Source organism: Oncorhynchus mykiss, chromosome 6 (genome assembly GCF_013265735.2).
Source record: "Oncorhynchus mykiss isolate Arlee chromosome 6, USDA_OmykA_1.1, whole genome shotgun sequence".
Lineage (NCBI taxonomy): Eukaryota > Metazoa > Chordata > Actinopteri > Salmoniformes > Salmonidae > Oncorhynchus > Oncorhynchus mykiss.
In genome coordinates, this window is record NC_048570.1 from 92099599 (window position 1) to 92119979 (window position 20381).

At 46.8% G+C, this 20381-nt stretch overlaps 1 protein-coding gene across 1 annotated transcript in view; it reads right to left on the reverse strand.

Moving 5' to 3' along the window:
* The window catches only part of LOC110526820 (DIS3-like exonuclease 1), a 47955-nt gene that overhangs the window by 27066 nt on the left and 508 nt on the right, over positions 1–20381 (reverse strand). The window contains exons 2-10 of the mRNA XM_036981804.1: positions 19961–20114; positions 13441–13569; positions 10491–10626; positions 7567–7734; positions 5751–5829; positions 3460–3636; positions 2901–3070; positions 2630–2791; positions 1212–1471 (exon numbers count right to left, since the gene is read on the reverse strand). Coding sequence (XP_036837699.1) covers positions 1212–1471; positions 2630–2791; positions 2901–3070; positions 3460–3636; positions 5751–5829; positions 7567–7734; positions 10491–10626; positions 13441–13569; positions 19961–20114 — 1435 coding nt within the window. The remainder of the gene's footprint in view (positions 1–1211; positions 1472–2629; positions 2792–2900; positions 3071–3459; positions 3637–5750; positions 5830–7566; positions 7735–10490; positions 10627–13440; positions 13570–19960; positions 20115–20381) is intronic.

Consider the following 20381-nt stretch of genomic DNA (forward strand, 5'->3'; position numbering starts at 1 on the left):
TCTATGGTGATAGGTGGGATGGGCTGAGAGGGTGGTCTATGGTGATAGGTTGGGATGGGCTGAGAGGGTGGTCTATGGTGATAGGTGGGGATGGGCTGAGAGGGTGGTCTATGGTGATAGGTTGGGATGGGCTGAGAGGGTGGTCTATGGTGATAGGTGGGGATGGGCTGAGAGGGTGGTCTATGGTGATAGGTGGGATGGGCTGAGAGGGTGGTCTATGGTGATAGGTTGGGATGGGCTGAGAGGGTGGTCTATGGTGATAGGTTGGGATGGGCTGAGAGGGTGGTCTATGGTGATAGGTTGGGATGGGCTGAGAGGGTGGTCTATGGTGATAGGTGTATGTAAAACATATGTATATGTCCTTCGAAGAGGAGGAAGATATATGTCCTTCGAAGAGGAGGAAGATATATGTCCCCCGACGAGGAGGAAGATATATGTCCCCCGACGAGGAGGAAGATATATGTCCCCCGACGAGGAGGAAGATATATGTCCCCCGACGAGGAGGAAGATATATGTCCCCCGACGAGGAGGAAGATATATGTCCCCCGACGAGGAGGAAGATATATGTCCTTCGACGAGGAGGAAGATATATGTCCTTCGGCGAGGAGGAAGATATATGTCCCCCGACGAGGAGGAAGATATATGTCCCCCGACGAGGAGGAAGATATATGTCCTTCGACGAGGAGGAAGATATATGTCCCCCGACGAGGAGGAAGATATATGTCCTTCGACGAGGAGGAAGATATATGTCCCCCGATGAGGAGGAAGATATATGTCCTTCGGCGAGGAGGAAGATATATGTCCCCCGACGAGGAGGAAGATATATGTCCCCCGACGAGGAGGAAGATATATGTCCTTCGACGAGGAGGAAGATATATGTCCCCCGACGAGGAGGAAGATATATGTCCCCCGACGAGGAGGAAGATATATGTCCTTCGACGAGGAGGAAGATATATGTCCCCCGACGAGGAGGAAGATATATGTCCTCCGACGAGGAGGAAGATATATGTCCCCCGACGAGGAGGAAGATATATGTCCCCCGACGAGGAGGAAGATATATGTCCTTCGACGAGGAGGAAGATATATGTCCTTCGGCGAGGGGGGGGGTGGTGGAGGAGTTAATACATGTTTTCTTTATTTAAATAGAGGGAGGACCTGGCACATGCCTCACAGACACTCAAACACATTCACTCCCTCCCCCTCCCTCTCACCTAGCGCGAGCCTCCAGGTCTGTCAGGGACCCCTCTTTAACGAAGTGTGTGACGTCAGCGATGTGAACGCCCAGCTCTAACCTCTCCCCCCGCGGGCCGGGGGGGAGGCTGCGTATGGACAGGGTGTCGTCTACGTCCTCACAGCCCCGAGGGTCGACGCTGAACACCAGGTGGGTTTGTCTCAGATCCCGTCTGGTAATCACCTCGGCGGGGTCTACTGACCAGGGGCTCTCGGGGGAGGACACTGGCATCTCACCGAGCTAGAAACACACGAATAGATACGCAGTGACGCATACATCAACATACAGAGACATGTAGACACACACAACAAGAGATATACATTTAAAAAACTAACAAAAAAAGCCTAATTTCGACATAAGTACTCCGCTGCATCTCCCAACAGGACACATTTACAGAAGTAAGCACAACAGTTTACATCTTAGTGCAAAGACTGACTTTACTAGAACCTACCTGGATACAGATCTCTATGAGGATGGTGTATTATACTATAACTGGATACAGATCTCTATGAGGATGGTGTATTATACTATAACCTGCCTGGATACAGATCTCTATGAGGATGGTGTATTATACTATAACCTACCTGGATACAGATCTCTATGAGGACGGTGTATTATACTATACCCTACCTGGATACAGATCTCTATGAGGACGGTGTATTATACTATACCCTACCTGGATACAGATCTCTATGAGGATGGTGTATTATACTATAACCTGCCTGGATACAGATCTCTATGAGGATGGTGTATTATACTATAACCTGCCTGGATACAGATCTCTATGAGGATGGTGTATTATACTATAACCTGCCTGGATACAGATCTCTATGAGGACAGTGTATTATACTATAACTGGATACAGATCTCTATGAGGACAGTGTATTATACTATAACTGGATACAGATCTCTATGAGGACAGTGTATTATACTATAACTGGATACAGATCTCTATGAGGACGGTGTATTATACTATAACTGGATACAGATCTCTATGAGGACGGTGTATTATACTATAACTGGATACAGATCTCTATGAGGACAGTGTATTATACTATAACTGGATACAGATCTCTATGAGGACGGTGTATTATACTATAACTGGATACAGATCTCTATGAGGACAGTGTATTATACTATAACTGGATACAGATCTCTATGAGGGCAGTGTATTATACTATAACTGGATACAGATCTCTATGAGGACAGTGTATTATACTATAACTGGATACAGATCTCTATGAGGACAGTGTATTATACTATAACTGGATACAGATCTCTATGAGGACAGTGTATTATACTATAACTGGATACAGATCTCTATGAGGACAGTGTATTATACTATAACCTGCCTGGATACAGATCTCTATGAGGACAGTGTATTATACTATACCCTACCTGTGCCTCAGAGAAAGGAGGTACGTGGATGCAGTTCTCTATGAGGATGGTTTGGACCTCAGTCTCCAGCTCCCCAGCCCGGCCCAGAACCCTGACACTGTGTCCGTTAGGGTAGAGGGAGGTGCTGTCCCACGAGTCCAGACGAACTATCACCCGGTGATCCTGGAGAGACGGAGGAGATGACAGGCTTCATGTCCTTTCAACAGTCAGAGACTTAAAGCAAGTTCACCTGATTCAACCACTCTACTAATCATCAAGTCCTTAGTCTGACCTGTAGTTTGTCAGCCTGTTGGGTGCTGATTCGGATCTTAGGGATGCGTTGGTCCCAGGGCGTGGCCAGGATACGCTGGGAGTTCCTGCTCTGTGATTGGGTCTCCTCCTTGGGGGGAAAGGTCACGACATAGTCCCTCCAGTTCCTCTGAAGGATCCCTACCACACGACCTGGAGGGAGGAGGGAGGGGTGAGAGAGGTAGGGAGGGAGGAGAGAGGGAGAAGATAGAGGAGGGGGAGAGAGAGGGAGAAGGAGGGAGAAGAGAGAGAGGAGGGGGAGAGAGAGGGAGAGAGAGGGAGAAGAGAGAGAGGAGGGGGAGAGAGAGGGAGAGAGAGGGAGAAGAGAGAGAGGGAGAAGGAGAAGGAGGGAGAAGGAGGGAGAAGAGAGAGAGGAGGGAGAGAGAGGGAGAAGAGAGAGAGGAGTAAATTATATTTTACATTAATGTAATTCTAGTCTTTATACCGTATGTTCTGTCTAGTATCTCCTCCATTCAGTCTAGGAAAGACAGAGGTGAGTAATTGAGACAGGAATTAGGTCAGTAGTGTGTGTGTGTGTGTACCTGTGGCCATGGGTTGGCTCTGTGTCTCGTCTCCCTTCTCCTCCCCCTGTCCCTCCGTCAGGGCCGTGGTTCTCCCCCTCCACTCCCCCTTCGGCAACAGCTCCACGGCAACCATATCGCCATGCACCGCCCGGTTACGATTCTTCCCCCCACACACCAGCACATCACTGTTCAGCTCTGGGAGAGGATGTACAGTGACACACGTTGTTGTGTTGTTTTTGGCTCTGGTCCTCCAGCACTTTGGATTTGATATGAACTGACGATGATGAGGTTAACGTGCAGACTGGCAGCTTTCATTTGAGGGGATTTTATCATCTATATATTTGTGTACAGGGGCGGCAGGGTAGCCTAGTGGTTAGAGTGGAGGGGCGGCAGGGTAGCCTAGTGGTTAGAGTGGAGGGGCGGCAGGGTAGCCTAGTGGTTAGAGTGGAGGGGCGGCAGGGTAGCCTAGTGGTTAGAGTGGAGGTGCGGCAGGGTAGCCTAGTGGTTAGAGTGGAGGGGCGGCAGGGTAGCCTAGTGGTTAGAGTGGAGGGGCGGCAGGGTAGCCTAGTGGTTAGAGTGGAGGGGCGGCAGGGTAGCCTAGTGGTTAGAGTGGAGGTGCGGCAGGGTAGCCTAGTGGTTAGAGTGGAGGGGCGGCAGGGTAGCCTAGTGGTTAGAGTGGAGGGGCGGCAGGGTAGACTAGTGGTTAGAGTGGAGGGGCGGCAGGGTAGCCTAGTGGTTAGAGTGGAGGGGCGGCAGGGTAGCCTAGTGGTTAGAGTGGAGGTGCGGCAGGGTAGCCTAGTGGTTAGAGTGGAGGGGCGGCAGGGTAGCCTAGTGGTTAGAGTGGAGGGGCGGCAGGGTAGACTAGTGGTTAGAGTGGAGGGGCGGCAGGGTAGACTAGTGGTTAGAGTGGAGGGACGGCAGGGTAGCCTAGTGGTTAGAGTGGAGGGGCGGCAGGGTCCCCTAGTGGTTAGAGTGGAGGGGCGGCAGGGTAGCCTAGTGGTTAGAGTGGAGGGGCGGCAGGGTCCCCTAGTGGTTAGAGTGGAGGGGCGGCAGGGTAGCCTAGTGGTTAGAGTGGAGGGGCGGCAGGGTCCCCTAGTGGTTAGAGTGGAGGGGCGGCAGGGTAGCCTAGTGGTTAGAATGGAGGGGCGGCAGGGTAGCCTAGTGGTTAGAGTGGAGGGGCGGCAGGATAGCCTAGTGGTTAGAGCGTTGGACTAGTAACCGGAAGGTTGCAAGTTCAAACCCCCGAGCTGACAAGGTACGAATCTGTCGTTCTGCCCCTGAACAAGGCAGTTAACCCACTGTTCCTAGGCCGTCATTGAAAATAAGAATTTGTTCTTAACTGACTTGCCTAGTTAAATAAAGGTAAAAAAAACAAACATAGTCCCATCATTTTAGGGGACCAAACGTTTTGGGACAAATTCACTTCTATGTGTATTAAAGTTGTAAAAAGTGAAGTATTTGGTTCATGGTACTCAATGACGACATCAAGCTTGTGACTCTACACATTTGCTGTTTGTTTTGGTTGTTTTTTGTGCCCAATAGAAATGATTGGTAAATCATGTTTGATTGTAAATAAGAATAGTCTACATTCATGTGGAACCTACCCTGATTAAGGATAATCCTGAATGTGAATAATGATGAGTGAGAAAGTTACAGACCCACAAAATATCATACCCCCAAGACATGCTAACCTCCCCCCTATTACAGTAACAGAGGAGATTAGCATGTTATATCATACCCCCAAGACATGCTAACCTCCCCCTATTACAGTAACAGAGGAGATTAGCATTTTATATCCTACCCCCAAGACATGCTAACCTCCCCCTATTACAATAACAGAGGAGATTAGCATGTTATATCATACCCCCAAGACATGCTAACCTCCCCCTATTACAATAACAGAGGAGATTAGCATTTTTAAGGGGGTATGATATTTGTGCGTCTGTAACTTTCTCTCTCATCATTATTCCTGATTCATGTAGGATGACCTGTAATCATGGTATCAGTAATAAACTCAACTGGTTCAGAACGTCTGCAGGTACTCCTGAACATAGAAACAGAATCTCATTATCTCCTGATTGACTTGAATGGGCAGGGCCAGTTCTACTCATTCTAGTTCTGTGCTCCTGAAGACCAAGAGACACGCACAAGGTAACGATACACTGGCTGATAATATAGGAGATGTTTTATCCTGTGTTTAGTAGGTGTAGGCTATGTGATCCCTGCAGGGGGAATTGAACCCACAACCTTACGCTGAAGGTCAAACAGAACAGTTTGAGGTCATAGGTCAGTTTTGTTGTGGAACTCACCTGAGCTCTTGTTAGAAGAGCCTTCAAAGCGGACGAAGGCTTCATGCTGGGCCCTGTGCTTGTTCACATTCAGAGTACCCTGGAATGGAGGGACAGAGACACAGAAGACTTAGTGCCCTGGAATGGAGGGACAGAGACACAGAAGACTTAGTACCCTGGAATGGAGGGACAGAGACACAGAAGACTTAGTACCCTGGAATGGAGGGACAGAGACACAGAAGACTTAGTACCCTTGGACTGGAAGGACAGAGAGACAGAATACTTAGTACCCTGGAATGGAAGGACAAAGGACTTAGTGCCCTGGAATGGAGGGACAGAGACACAGAAGACTTAGTACCCTGGAATGGAGGGACAGAGACACAGAAGACTTAGTACCCTGGAATGGAAGGACAAAGGACTTAGTGCCCTGGAATGGAGGGACAGAGACACAGAAGACTTAGTACCCTGGAATGGAGGGACAGAGACACAGAAGACTTAGTACCCTGGAATGGAAGGACAGAGACACAGAAGACTTAGTACCCTGGAATGGAAGGACAAAGGACTTAGTGCCCTGGAATGGAGGGACAGAGACACAGAAGACTTAGTACCCTGGAATGGAAGGACAGAGACACAGAAAACTTAGTACCCTGGAATGGAAGGACAGAGACACAGAAGACTTAGTGCCCTAGAATGGAATGGAAGGACAGAAGACGTAGTGCCCTGGAATGGAGGGACAGAGACACAGAAGACTTAGTACCCTGGAATGGAAGGACAGAGACACAGAAGACTTAGTACCCTGGAATTGAGGGATAGAGACACAGAAGACTTAGTACCCTGGAATGGAAGGACAGAGACACAGAAGACTTAGTACCCTGGAATGGAGGGACAGAGAGACAGAAGACTTAGTACCCTGGAATGGAGGGACAGAGAGACAGAAGACTTAGTACCCTGGAATGGAGGGACAGAGACACAGAAGACTTAGTACCCTGGAATGGAAGGACAGAGAGACAGAAGACTTAGTACCCTGGAATGGAGGGACAGAGAGACAGAAGACTTAGTACCCTGGAATGGAGGGACAGAGAGACAGAAGACTTAGTACCCTGGAATGGAGGGACAGAGACACAGAAGACTTAGTACCCTGGAATGGAAGGACAGAAGACACAGAAAATGTAGTACCCTGGAATGGAATGGAAGGACAGAAGACTTAGTACCCTGGAATGGAAGGACAGAGAGACAGAAGACTTAGTACCCTGGAATGGAAGGGGGGGACAGAGACAGAAGAACACTTTTTTAAATTGTTTTAAAAAAAAATGTAATTTAGCAGACACTCTTACGGGAGTAATTAGGGTTAAGTGCCTTGTTCGAGGACACATCGACAGATTTCACCTAGTCAGCTCTACGATTCGAATCAGCAACCTTCTGGTTACTGGCCTAACCGCTTAACCGCTAGGCTAGCACCCAGCCAACATTGGGGGGACATTTTCATTTCATAGAAATGTGTATTTTTTAGTGTTTTCGGTGTTTGCTTTTCTCCAGAGTTGTTGTGTTTGTAGGCCTCAAAATGGCTGTCGAGGAGGACCTTCACATCTGGGTGTAGTTTGGAGTAAAGAGGAGGACTTTCACATCTGAGTGTAGTTTGGAGAAAAGAGGACCTTCTCTCTCTCACACACACTCACACACACACACACACACACACACACACACACACACACACACACACACACACACACACACACACACACACACACACACACACACACACACACACACACACACACACACACACACACACACACACACAGACACACACACACACAGACACGCCCCCTCCACCTGCCTGTATGTATCGGCCAGACTTAATGCCAGCCTCCAGGACCTCGGCAGGCAGGTGTTCAGTGTACTCTCTCTCCGTCCCCTCGCTCCCTTTCTCCTGCAGGGACTGAGCGATGGAGCAGTACAGCTCCAGGGCAGCCTGCAGCTCCGGCCAGAACGTCTGCAGGTACTCCTGAACATAGAAACAGAATCTCATTATGCCCTGATTGACTTGAATGGGCAGGGCCAGTTCTACTCATTCTAGTTCTGTGCTCCTGAAGACCAATAGACACGCACAAGGTAACGATTCACTGGCTGATAATATAGGAGATGTTTTATCCTGTGTTTAGTAGGTGTAGGCTATGTGATCCCTGCGGGGGAATTGAACCCACAACCCTCTTACCAACGGAGCCACACAGGACCGACAACATAGTATACACTATACCAACGGAATGAAAACTGATCTGAACCCAACCCGGCTTCTTGTATGGGTCCTTTTGACTGATGTTCCCCGAGGTTCTATTACCCAGGTATTCTCCTATAGAGGAGTATTCAGCAGGGTTCTCATTACCCAGGTATTCACCTATAGAGGAGTATTCAGCAGGGTTCTCATTACCCAGGTATTCTCCTATAGAGGAGTATTCAGCAGGGTTCTCATTACCCAGGAATTCACCTATAGAGGATCAGTATTCAGCAGGGTTCTCATTACCCAGGTATTCATCTATAGAGGAGTATTCAGCAGGGTTCTCATTACCCAGGTATTCTCCTATAGAGGAGTATTCAGCAGGGTTCTCATTACCCAGGAATTCACCTATAGAGGATCAGTATTCAGCAGGGTTCTCATTACCCAGGTATTCATCTATAGAGGAGTATTCAGCAGGGTTCTCATTACCCAGGTATTCATCTATAGAGGATCAGTATTCAGCAGGGTTCTCATTACCCAGGTATTCATCTATAGAGGAGTATTCAGCAGGGTTCTCATTACCCAGGTATTCACCTATAGAGGTCTAGTATTCAGCAGGGTTCTCATTACCCAGGTATTCACCTATAGAGGTCTAGTATTCAGCAGGGTTCTCATTACCCAGGTATTCACCTATAGAGGATCAGTATTCAGCAGGGTTCTCATTACCCAGGTATTCATCTATAGAGGCCTAGTATTCAGCAGGGTTCTCATTACCCAGGTATTCACCTATAGAGGATCAGTATTCAGCAGGGTTCTCATTACCCAGGTATTCATCTATAGAGGTCTAGTATTCAGCAGGGTTCTCATTACCCAGGTATTCTCCTATAGAGGAGTATTCAGCAGGGTTCTCATTACCCAGGTATTCTCCTATAGAGGAGTATTCAGCAGGGTTCTCATTACCCAGGTATTCACCTATAGAGGATCAGTATACAGCAGGGTTCTCATTACCCAGGTAGTCACCTATAGAGACTCAGTATTCAGCAGGGTTCTCATTACCCAGGTATTCACCTATAGAGATTCAGTATTCAGCAGGGTTCTCATTACCCAGGTATTCACCTATAGAGATTCAGTATTCAGCAGGGTTTTCTTTACCCAGGTATTCACCTATAGAGGTTCAGTATTCAGCAGGGTTCTCATTACCCAGGTATTCACCTATAGAGGTTCAGTATTCAGCAGGGTTCTCATTACCCAGGTATTCACCTATAGAGATTCAGTATTCAGCAGGGTTCTCATTACCCAGGTATTCACCTATAGAGGATCAGTATTCAGCAGGGTTCTCATTACCCAGGTATTCACCTATAGAGATTCAGTATTCAGCAGGGTTCTCATTACCCAGGTATTCACCTATAGAGGATCAGTATTCAGCAGGGTTCTCATTACCCAGGTATTCACCTATAGAGGAGTATTCAGCAGGGTTCTCATTACCCAGGTATTCACCTATAGAGGAGTATTCAGTAGGGTTCTCATTACCCAGGTATTCACCTATAGAGATTCAGTATTCAGCAGGGTTCTCATTACCCAGGTATTCACCTATAGAGGAGTATTCAGTAGGGTTCTCATTACCCAGGTATTCACCTATAGAGATTCAGTATTCAGCAGGGTTCTCATTACCCAGGTATTCACCTATAGAGGATCAGTATTCAGCAGGGTTCTCATTACCCAGGTATTCACCTATAGAGGATCAGTATTCAGCAGGGTTCTCATTACCCAGGTATTCACCTATAGAGGATCAGTATTCAGCAGGGTTCTCATTACCCAGGTATTCACCTATAGAGGATCAGTATACCATGGATTCATCTTTAATCATGTTAGCACCATTGAAGGGCAATGGGACAGAACAGGCATTTGGGTACCTGGTGTGTACTATAGTGTTTACCTGTGTACAGAGGACGTAGACACCACAGTTGAGGCTGTGTGTACTATAGTGTACTATAGTGTACCTGTGTACAGAGGATGTAGACACCACAGTTGAGGCTATGTGTACTATAGTGTACCTGTGTACAGATGACGTAGACATCACAGTTGAGGCTGTGTGTACTATAGTGTTTACCTGTGTACAGAGGACGTAGTCACCACAGTTGAGGCTGTGTGTACTATAGTGTTTACCTGTGTATAGAGGAAGTAGTCACCACAGTTGAGGCTGTGTGTACTATAGTGTACCTGTGTACAGAGGACGTAGTCACCACAGTTGAGGCTGTGTGTACTATAGTGTTTACCTGTGTATAGAGGAAGTAGTCACCACAGTTGAGGCTGTGTGTACTATAGTGTACCTGTGTACAGAGGACGTAGTCACCACAGTTGAGGCTGTGTGTACTATAGTGTACCTGTGTACAGAGGTCGTAGACACCACAGTTGAGGCTGTGTGTACTATAGTGTACCTGTGTACAGAGGACGTAGTCACCACAGTTGAGGCTGTGTGTACTATAGTGTACCTGTGTACAGAGGTCGTAGACACCACAGTTGAGGCTGTGTGTACTATAGTGTACCTGTGTACAGAGGACGTAGACACCACAGTTGAGGCTGCTGTACTCTGCCACAGCGGTCTGGTCTTCAGTGATCATCACTACTGGCTTCAGACCTGCCAGGTGGTCATGGTACCACACCGCAGCATGGTACACACACCTACAGGGAGGGAGACGAGGACACACCTGCATTACCACACACCTACAGATACACACACCTACAGGGAGGGAGACGAGGACACACCTGCATTACCACACACCTACAGATACACACACCTACAGGGAGGGAGACGAGGACACACCTGCATTACCACACACCTACAGGGAGGGAGACGAGGACACACCTGCATTACCATACAGATACACACACCTACAGGGAGGGAGACGAGGACACACCTGCATTACCACACACATACAGGGAGGGAGACGAGGACACACCTGCATTACCACACACCTACAGGGAGGGAGACGAGGACACACCTGCATTACCACACACCTACAGGGAGGGAGACAAGGACACACCTGCATTACCACACACCTACAGGGAGGGAGACGAGGACACACCTGCATTACCACACACCTACAGGGAGGGAGACGAGGTCACACCTGCATTACCACACACATACAGATACACACACCTACAGGGAGGGAGACGAGGACACACCTGCATTACCATACAGATACACACACCTACAGGGAGGGAGACGAGGACACACCTGCATTACCACACACCTACAGATACACACACCTACAGGGAGGGAGACGAGGACACACCTGCATTACCATACAGATACAGGGAGGGAGACGAGGACACACCTGCATTACCACACACCTACAGATACACACACCTACAGGGAGGGAGACGAGGACACACCTGCATTACCACACACCTACAGATACACACACCTACAGGGAGGGAGACGAGGACACACCTGCATTACCACACACCTACAGATACACACACCTACAGGGAGGGAGACGAGGACACACCTGCATTACCACACACCTACAGATACACACACCTACAGGGAGGGAGACGAGGACACACCTGCATTACCACACACCTACAGGGAGGGAGACGAGGACACACCTGCATTACCACACACCTACAGATACACACCTACAGGGAGGGAGACGAGGACACACCTGCATTACCACACACCTACAGATACACACACCTACAGGGAGGGAGACGAGGACACACCTGCATTACCACACACATACAGATACACACACCTACAGGGAGGGAGACGAGGACACACCTGCATTACCATACAGATACAGATACCTAAACACACACACACACACACACACACACACACACACAATTCCAATGTACGTATTATGTACCTACAAGTGGCAACAAACTTGACTTGCATTAACTGGCTTAATATTGGGTATTACAGTCGGAGGAGGAGGATGAAGAGGAGGATGAAGGCAGAGGAGTAGGAGAAGGAGGAAGAAGGCGGAGGAGGATGAAGAGGAGGATGAAGAGGAGGATGAAGGCAGAGGAGGATGAAGACAGAGGAGGATGAAGGCAGAGGAGTAGGAGAAGGAGGAAGAAGGCGGAGGAGGATGAAGAGGAGGATGAAGGCAGAGGAGGATGAAGGCAGAAGGCAGAGGAAGAAGAAGGCAGAGGAAGAAGAAGGCAGAGGAAGAAGAAGGCAGAGGAGGATGAAGGCGAAATAGGATGAAGAGGATGAAGGCAAGGAGGATGAAGGCGGAATAGGATGAAGAGGATGAAGGCAGCGAGGATGAAGAAGGAGGAGGATTTTATTTGATTTATTTTACCAGTCAAGTCAGTTAAGAACAAATTCTTATTTACAATGACGGCCTAGGAACAGTGGGTTAACTGGTCTAGGAACAGTGGGGTTAACTGGTCTAGGAACAGTGGGTTAACTGGTCTAGGAACAGTGGGGTTAACTGGTCTAGGAACAGTGGGTTAACTGGTCTAGGAACAGTGGGTTAACTGGCCTAGGAACAGTGGGTTAACTGGCCTAGGAACAGTGGGTTAACTGGTCTAGGAACAGTGGGTTAACTGGTCTAGGAACAGTGGGTTAACTGGCCTAGGAACAGTGGGTTAACTGGCCTAGGAACAGTGGGTTAACTGGTCTAGGAACAGTGGGTTAACTGGTCTAGGAACAGTGGGTTAACTGGTCTAGGAACAGTGGGTTAACTGGCCTAGGAACAGTGGGTTAACTGGCCTAGGAACAGTGGGTTAACTGGTCTAGGAACAGTGGGTTAACTGGTCTAGGAACAGTGGGTTAACTGGCCTAGGAACAGTGGGTTAACTGGCCTAGGAACAGTGGGTTAACTGGTCTAGGAACAGTGGGTTAACTTGTCTAGGAACTGTGGGCTACCTGGTCTAGAAACAGTGGGTTAACTGGTCTAGGAACAGTGGGTTAACTGGCCTAGGAACAGTGGGTTAACTGGCCTAGGAACAGTGGGTTAACTGGCCTAGGAACAGTGGGTTAACTGGCCTAGGAACAGTGGGTTAACTGGCCTAGGAACAGTGGGTTAACTGGCCTAGGAACAGTGGGTTAACTGGTCTAGGAACAGTGGGTTAACTGGCCTAGGAACAGTGGGTTAACTGGCCTAGGAACAGTGGGTTAACTGGTCTAGGAACAGTGGGTTAACTGGCCTAGGAACAGTGGGTTAACTGGCCTAGGAACAGTGGGTTAACTGGCCTAGGAACAGTGGGTTAACTGCCTTGTTCAGGGGAACAGTGGGTTAACTGCCTTGTTAAGGGGAACAGTGGGTTAACTTCCTTGTTCAGGGGAACAGTGGGTTAACTGCCTTGTTAAGGGGAACAGTGGATTAACTGCCTGTTCAGGGGCAGAACGACAGATTTTAACCTCGTCAGCTCAGGGATTCGATCTAGCAACCTTTCAGTTACTGGCCACTAGGCTACCTGCCACCCCAGGATGAAGGAGGAGGATGAATACGGAGGAGGTGGTGTAGGAAGGCCACTCACCTGGTCTGCCATTTGTCCTGCGGCTCTCCCTTTTCTCTGGGGCAGTAGGAATACTCCTGGAACTCGTTGGCAAACAGGATACAGTGATGACGGGGGTCCTTCAGCAAGCTGCGTAGCCGGTTGTACTGCCTGATAGAAACAATTCATTTTCTACTCAAAGTGCATCGTTGTGCTGATATAAAGTGGGATAAAACAAATACCTTAAAATAGTAGAGAAGAAATAAACAACGTAAAATATAAAAAGATAACAAGAAATAGCAGAGAGGGCAACTCATGAAGTATGGTCTCATGAAGTACCATGAAGTATGGTCTCATGTAGTACCATGAAGTACCATGAAGTATGGTCTCATGTAGTACCATGAAGTACCATGAAGTATGGTCTCATGAAGTACCATGAAATATGGTCTCATGTAGTACCATGAAGTATGGTCTCATGAAGTACCATGAAGTATGGTCTCATGAAGTACCATGAAGTACCATGAAGTACCATGAAGTATGGTCTCATGTAGTACCATGAAGTACCATGAAGTATGGTCTCATGTAGTACCATGAAGTACCATGAAGTATGGTCTCATGTAGTACCATGAAGTATGGTCTCATGAAGTACCATGAAGTATGGTCTCATGAAGTACCATGAAGTACCATGAAGTATGGTCTCATGTAGTACCATGAAGTATGGTCTCATGTAGTACCATGAAGTATGGTCTCATGAAGTACCATGAAGTATGGTCTCATGAAGTACCATGAAATACCATGAAATATGGTCTCATGAAGTACGGTCTCATGAAGTACCATGAAGTACCATGAAGTATGGTCCTAGATCTGACACCAGCTACAGCAGTAGCTTTAAAGTACTTATGTAAAAATTCTTTACAGTACTTAAGTAAAAATACTTTAAAGTACTTAAGTAAAAATACTTTAAAGTACTACTTAAGTAGTTTTTTGGGGTTATCTGTACTTTACTATTGTCACGTTCGTTGAATGGAGGATGTGATGTGAATACATTCTTCTTTTTAATGAAACGAAGAACACTTAAACTTTACAAAACAACAAAACTAACGTGACGCTATATATATAAACAAGTGCAGACACAGGCAACTAACACATAGACAATAACCCACAAAATAACCCAAGGAATATGGCTGCCTAAATATGGTTCCCAATCAGAGACAACGATAAACAGCTGCCTCTGATTGAGAACCAATCTAGGCAACCATAGACATACATAACACCTAGACTACTAAACACCCATAGACATACAAAACCCCTAGACGGGGTCAAAAACACATACATCACCCATGTCACACCCTGACCTAACCAAAATAATAAAGAAAACAAAGAATACTAAGGTCAGGGCGTGACAACAATTTATATTTTTGACAACTTTAACGTCCTTACATTCCTAAAGAAAATGATGTATTTTTTATTGCATACATTTTCCCTGACACCTAAAAGTACTCGTTCAATTTTTAAATGTTTAGCAGGACAGGAAAATTGTCTAATTCACACACTTGTCAAGAGAACATCCCTGGTCGTCCCTACAGCCTCTGATCTGGTGGACTCACTAAACACATGCTTGGTTTGTAACTGATGTCTGGGTGTTGGAGCGTGCCCCTGGCTATTTGTAAATTAAAAACACAAGAAAATGATGCCGTCTGGTTTGCTTTATATAAGGAATTTAAATTATTTATACTTTTACTTTGACTTTTGATACTTGAGCATATTTTAGCAATTATATTTATTTGTAATACTTAAGTATATTTAAAACCAAATACTTTTAGACTTTTACTCAAGTAGTATTTTACTGGGTGACTTTCACTTTTACTTGAGTCATTTTCTATTAAGGTATCTTTACTTTTACTGAAGTATGACATTTGTGTACTTTTTCCACCACTGCTAATAACCTTGTAGCCTAATAACCTTGTAGCCTAATAACCTTGTAGCCTACAGTATGTAGCCTAATAACCTTGTAGCCTACAGTATGTAGCCTAATAACCTTGTAGCCTAATAACCTTGTAGCCTACAGTATGTAGCCTAATAACCTCGTAGTCTACAGTATGTAGCCTAATAACCTAGTAACCTACAGTATGTAGCCTAATAACCTAGTAACCTACAGTATGTAGCCTAATAATCTAGTAACCTACAGTATGTAGCCTAATAACCTTGTAGCCTACAGTATGTAGCCTAATAACCTTGTAGACTAATAACCTTGTAGCCTAATAACCTCGTAGCCTACAGTATGTAGCCTAATAACTTGTAGCCTACAGTATGTAGCCTAATAACCTTGTAGCCTAATAACCCTTGTAGCCTAATAACCTTGTAGCATACAGTATGTAGCCTAATAACCTAGTAACCTACAGTATGTAGCCTAATAACCTAGTACCCTACAGTATGTAGCCTAATAACCTAGTAACCTACAGTATGTAGCCTAATAATCTATTAACCTACAGTATGTAACCTAATAACCTTGTAGCATACAGTATGTGATAACCTACAGTATGTGATAACCTACAGTATGTGATAACCTACAGTATGTGATAACATACAGTATGTGATAACCTACAGTATGTGATAACCTACAGTATGTGATAACCCACAGTATGTGATAACCTACAGTATGTGATAACCTACAGTATGTGATAACCTACAGTATGTGATAACCTAACTCAATACAAAGCTTTCCTACCCACAGGATAGCGTGTCAGTGGGTATAACAGAGTCTCCCTGACTCAGCGGTTCGTCCTGGGGTCCCCTGTGTGTTGTAGTGAATAGAGCTCTGCAATTTAACCAACTACACAGCATGACATCAGCACAACACACACACACACACACACGGTCGCACACACACACACGGTCGCACACACACACACACACACACGCACAAAACCGAAGACTCTGAAAAGTGAAGCCTTCGTCACGTTAACGATGCAACAGATTTATAAAACGGGAGCTAACGTAAACAAAAGGAGACCAGGACGAGGCTGCTGAAAGTCTACCGGGACTGTTATTTACACTAAGTCATCAACTTTGAAACAGGAACAAACGCCAATGTGTGTGTATTGTATAAGAAGCCGTATACTGTATACTGTTAGAAGGGGCTACATTATTCATCCACAGGCCACATCCTGTTTAAGCTTGATCAGCATAGCCGTGCTGTAATGAGGTTGTGTTTTTTTTACCCACTCCCGATAGGTGGACTTCTATTGAAGGTAATATGGAGGAAGTTGCCCTCTACGTGTCACTCGATCACCTCTGACGAGGACTTGAGCCTACACGACACGTCGCCTCAGAGAGGTCGCGGCATGGCCGTGGCTGTGCGGACACCTAAAGAGCTGTCTCTGAGGCGGTGTTGAGAATGCGCCATTGGCCATTTAGGTCTACTACACCTGTGTCCTCCGCTATGATAGATATGTCAAAATGTGTAGGTCTACTCACCTGTGTCCTCCACTATGATAGATATGTCATAATGTGTAACTGGCATCACTCACGTCAGCAACTGGCATCACTCACATCAGTAACTGGCATCACTCACATCAGTAACTGGCATCACTCACATCAGCAACTGGCATCACTCACGTCAGCAACTGGCATCACTCATGTCAGCAACTGGCATCACTCACGTCAGCAACTGGCTTCACTCACATCAGCAACTGGCATCACTCACATCAGTAACTGGCATCACTCACATCAGTAACTGGCATCACTCACATCAGTAACTGGCATCACTCACGTCAGCAACTGGCATCACTCACATCAGCAACGGGCATCACTCACGTCAGCAACTGGCATCACTCACGTCAGCAACTGGCATCACTCACATCAGCAACTGGCATCACTCACATCAGTAACTGGCATCACTCACATCAGTAACTGGCATCACTCACATCAGCAACGGGCATCACTCACGTCAGCAACTGGCATCACTCACATCAGTAACTGGCATCACTCACATCAGCAACTGGCATCACTCACGTCAGCAACTGGCATCACTCACATCAGCAACTGGCATCACTCACGTCACTTGGTGTCACTGATCTTTGGGGCTGCAGTCTCTACGGTTTACCTTGGTGTCACTGATCTTTGGGGCTGCAGTCTCTATGGTTTACCTTGGTGTCACTGATCTTTGGGGCTGCAGTCTCTACGGTTTACCTTGGTGTCACTGATCTATGGGGCTGCAGTCTCTATGGTTTACCTTGGTGTCACTGATCTTTGGGGCTGCAGTCTCCATGGTTTACCTTGGTGTCACTGATCTATGGGGCTGCAGTCTCTATGGTTTACCTTGGTGTCACTGATCTTTGGGGCTGCAGTCTCTATGGTTTACCTTGGTGTCACTGATCTTTGGGGCTGCAGTCTCTACGGTTTACCTTGGTGTCACTGATCTATGGGGCTGCAGTCTCTATGGTTTACCTTGGGGTCACTGATCTTTGGGGCTGCAGTCTCTACGGTTTACCTTGGTGTCACTGATCTTTGGGGCTGCAGTCTCTATGGTTTACCTTGGTGTCACTGATCTATGGGGCTGCAGTCTCTACGGTTTACCTTGGTGTCACTGATCTATGGGGCTGCAGTCTCTACGGTTTACCTTGGTGTCACTGATCTTTGGGGCTGCAGTCTCTACGGTTTACCTTGGTGTCACTGATCTATGGGGCTGCAGTCTCTATGGTTTACCTTGGTGTCACTGATCTATGGGGCTGCAGTCTCTACGGTTTACCTTGGTGTCAGTGATCTTTGGGGCTGCAGTCTCTACCTTGGGGTCACTGATCTTTGGGGCTGCAGTCTCTATGGTTTACCTTGGGGTCACTGATCTATGGGGCTGCAGTCTCTATGGTTTACCTTGGGGTCACTGATCTATGGGGCTGCAGTCTCTATGGTTTACCTTGGTGTCACTGATCTTTGGGGCTGCAGTCTCTACGGTTTACCTTGGTGTCACTGATCTATGGGGCTGCAGTCTCTACGGTTTACCTTGGTGTCACTGATCTATGGGGCTGCAGTCTCTACGGTTTACCTTGCTATTATGTATTGTTCTTTGCTGATAAAAGTATCAAACTATTTGCTGTGGAATCGTATTCCAGTGGGTGTACCCAGCAAGAAGGCAGTAACTGCCGTCTAGGGTCAAAGGTCATGTCAGAGGTCAGGGTCAATATGAATCAAAAGTAACCTCGTAGTAAGACATCTGATCTAACTACAATTCATTTGGCTGGACAATAAAAACAACCTTGAAGTCATTTTTCTCTGTTTCACTCTATGAGCAGTTCCTGTTATTTTGCTTGGTAGGACAGTACTGTTCTGTCCCCATGACATAGTCACTGGAGAGGTGTACTGTTCCGTACCCATGACATAGTCAATGGAGAGGTGTACTGTTCTGTACCCATGACATAGTCATTGGAGAGGTGTACTGTTCCGTACCCATGACATAGTCATTGGAGAGGTGTACTGTTCTGTCCCCATGACATAGTCATTGGAGAGGTGTACTGTTCCGTACCCATGACATAGTCATTGGAGAGGTGTACTGTTCTGTCCCCATGACATAGTCATTGGAGAGGTGTACTCTTCTGTCCCCATGACATAGTCATTGGAGAGGTGTACTGTTCTGTCCCCATGACATAGTCATTGGAGAGGTGTACTGTTCTGTACCCATGACATAGTCATTGGAGAGGTGTACTGTTCTGTACCCATGACATAGTCATTGGAGAGGTGTACTGTTCTGTCCCCATGACATAGTCATTGGAGAGGTGTACTGTTCTGTACCCATGACATAGTCACTGGAGAGATGTACTGTTCTGTCCCCATGACATAGTCATTGGAGAGGTGTACTGTTCTGTACCCATGACATAGTCATTGGAGAGGTGTACTGTTCTGTCCCCATGACATAGTCATTGGAGAGATGTACTGTTCTGTACCCATGAGATAGTCATTGGAGAGGTGTACTGTTCTGTACCCATGACATAGTCATTGGAGAGGTGTACTGTTCTGTCCCCATGACATAGTCATTGGAGAGGTGTACTGTTCTGTCCCCATGACATAGTCATTGGAGAGGTGTACTGTTCTGTCCCCATGACATAGTCATTGGAGAGGTGTACTGTTCTGTCCCCATGAGATAGTCATTGGAGAGGTGTACTGTTCCGTACCCATGACATAGTCATTGGAGAGGTGTACTGTTCTGTCCCCATGACATAGTCATTGGAGAGGTGTACTGTTCTGTCCCCATGAGATAGTAATTGGAGAGGTTTACTGTTCTGTACCCATGAGATAGTCATTGGAGAGGTTTACTGTTCTGTACCCATGAGATAGTCATTGGAGAGGTGTACTGTTCTGTCCCCATGAGATAGTCATTGGAGAGGTGTAGCTACTCTATTCCCTCACACCAATGGTAGATGTCTCATTACTACTGCCTGCCCCAACACCAATGGTAAATGTCTCAGTACTACTGTCTGCCCCAACACCAATGGTATGAAGGCCTAGTTACTCAACATGTGTTACAGTAATTATCTAATTGTAGGGTGAAGGCATGTAGCTCCTGTACCTGCGTCCTCTGCTGTGTTGGACAGCCTGGCAGGCAGTCTGAGTGAACACTATCCCCTGGATCTCTCTAAACTCCAGAATCTCCATAAAGTCCCTCGCCACGCCTGCATCAGGCATCACATAGTGAGTCACCTCTCCAGACAGCACCTTGCCCTCCGCTGGGACAGAACAGGAAGAGAGAGAGAGAGAGAGAGAGAGAGTTAATCTGTCAACTAATCAATCTAGAAAAGGGATAGTGTATGATGAGGGTGTTTGAGCAGGTGTACTCTGTCTCTGTAGGTATGAACAGGTTCAGACTCTACCATGTATTGATGGAGATCATTTCAAACACAGCAACACTGTTGTCAACAACATCCACGTCTATTCTTAGCTATATGAATTTATGCACAGGAGTCTAAGTCGTCTTATCTACCTTTACTGTG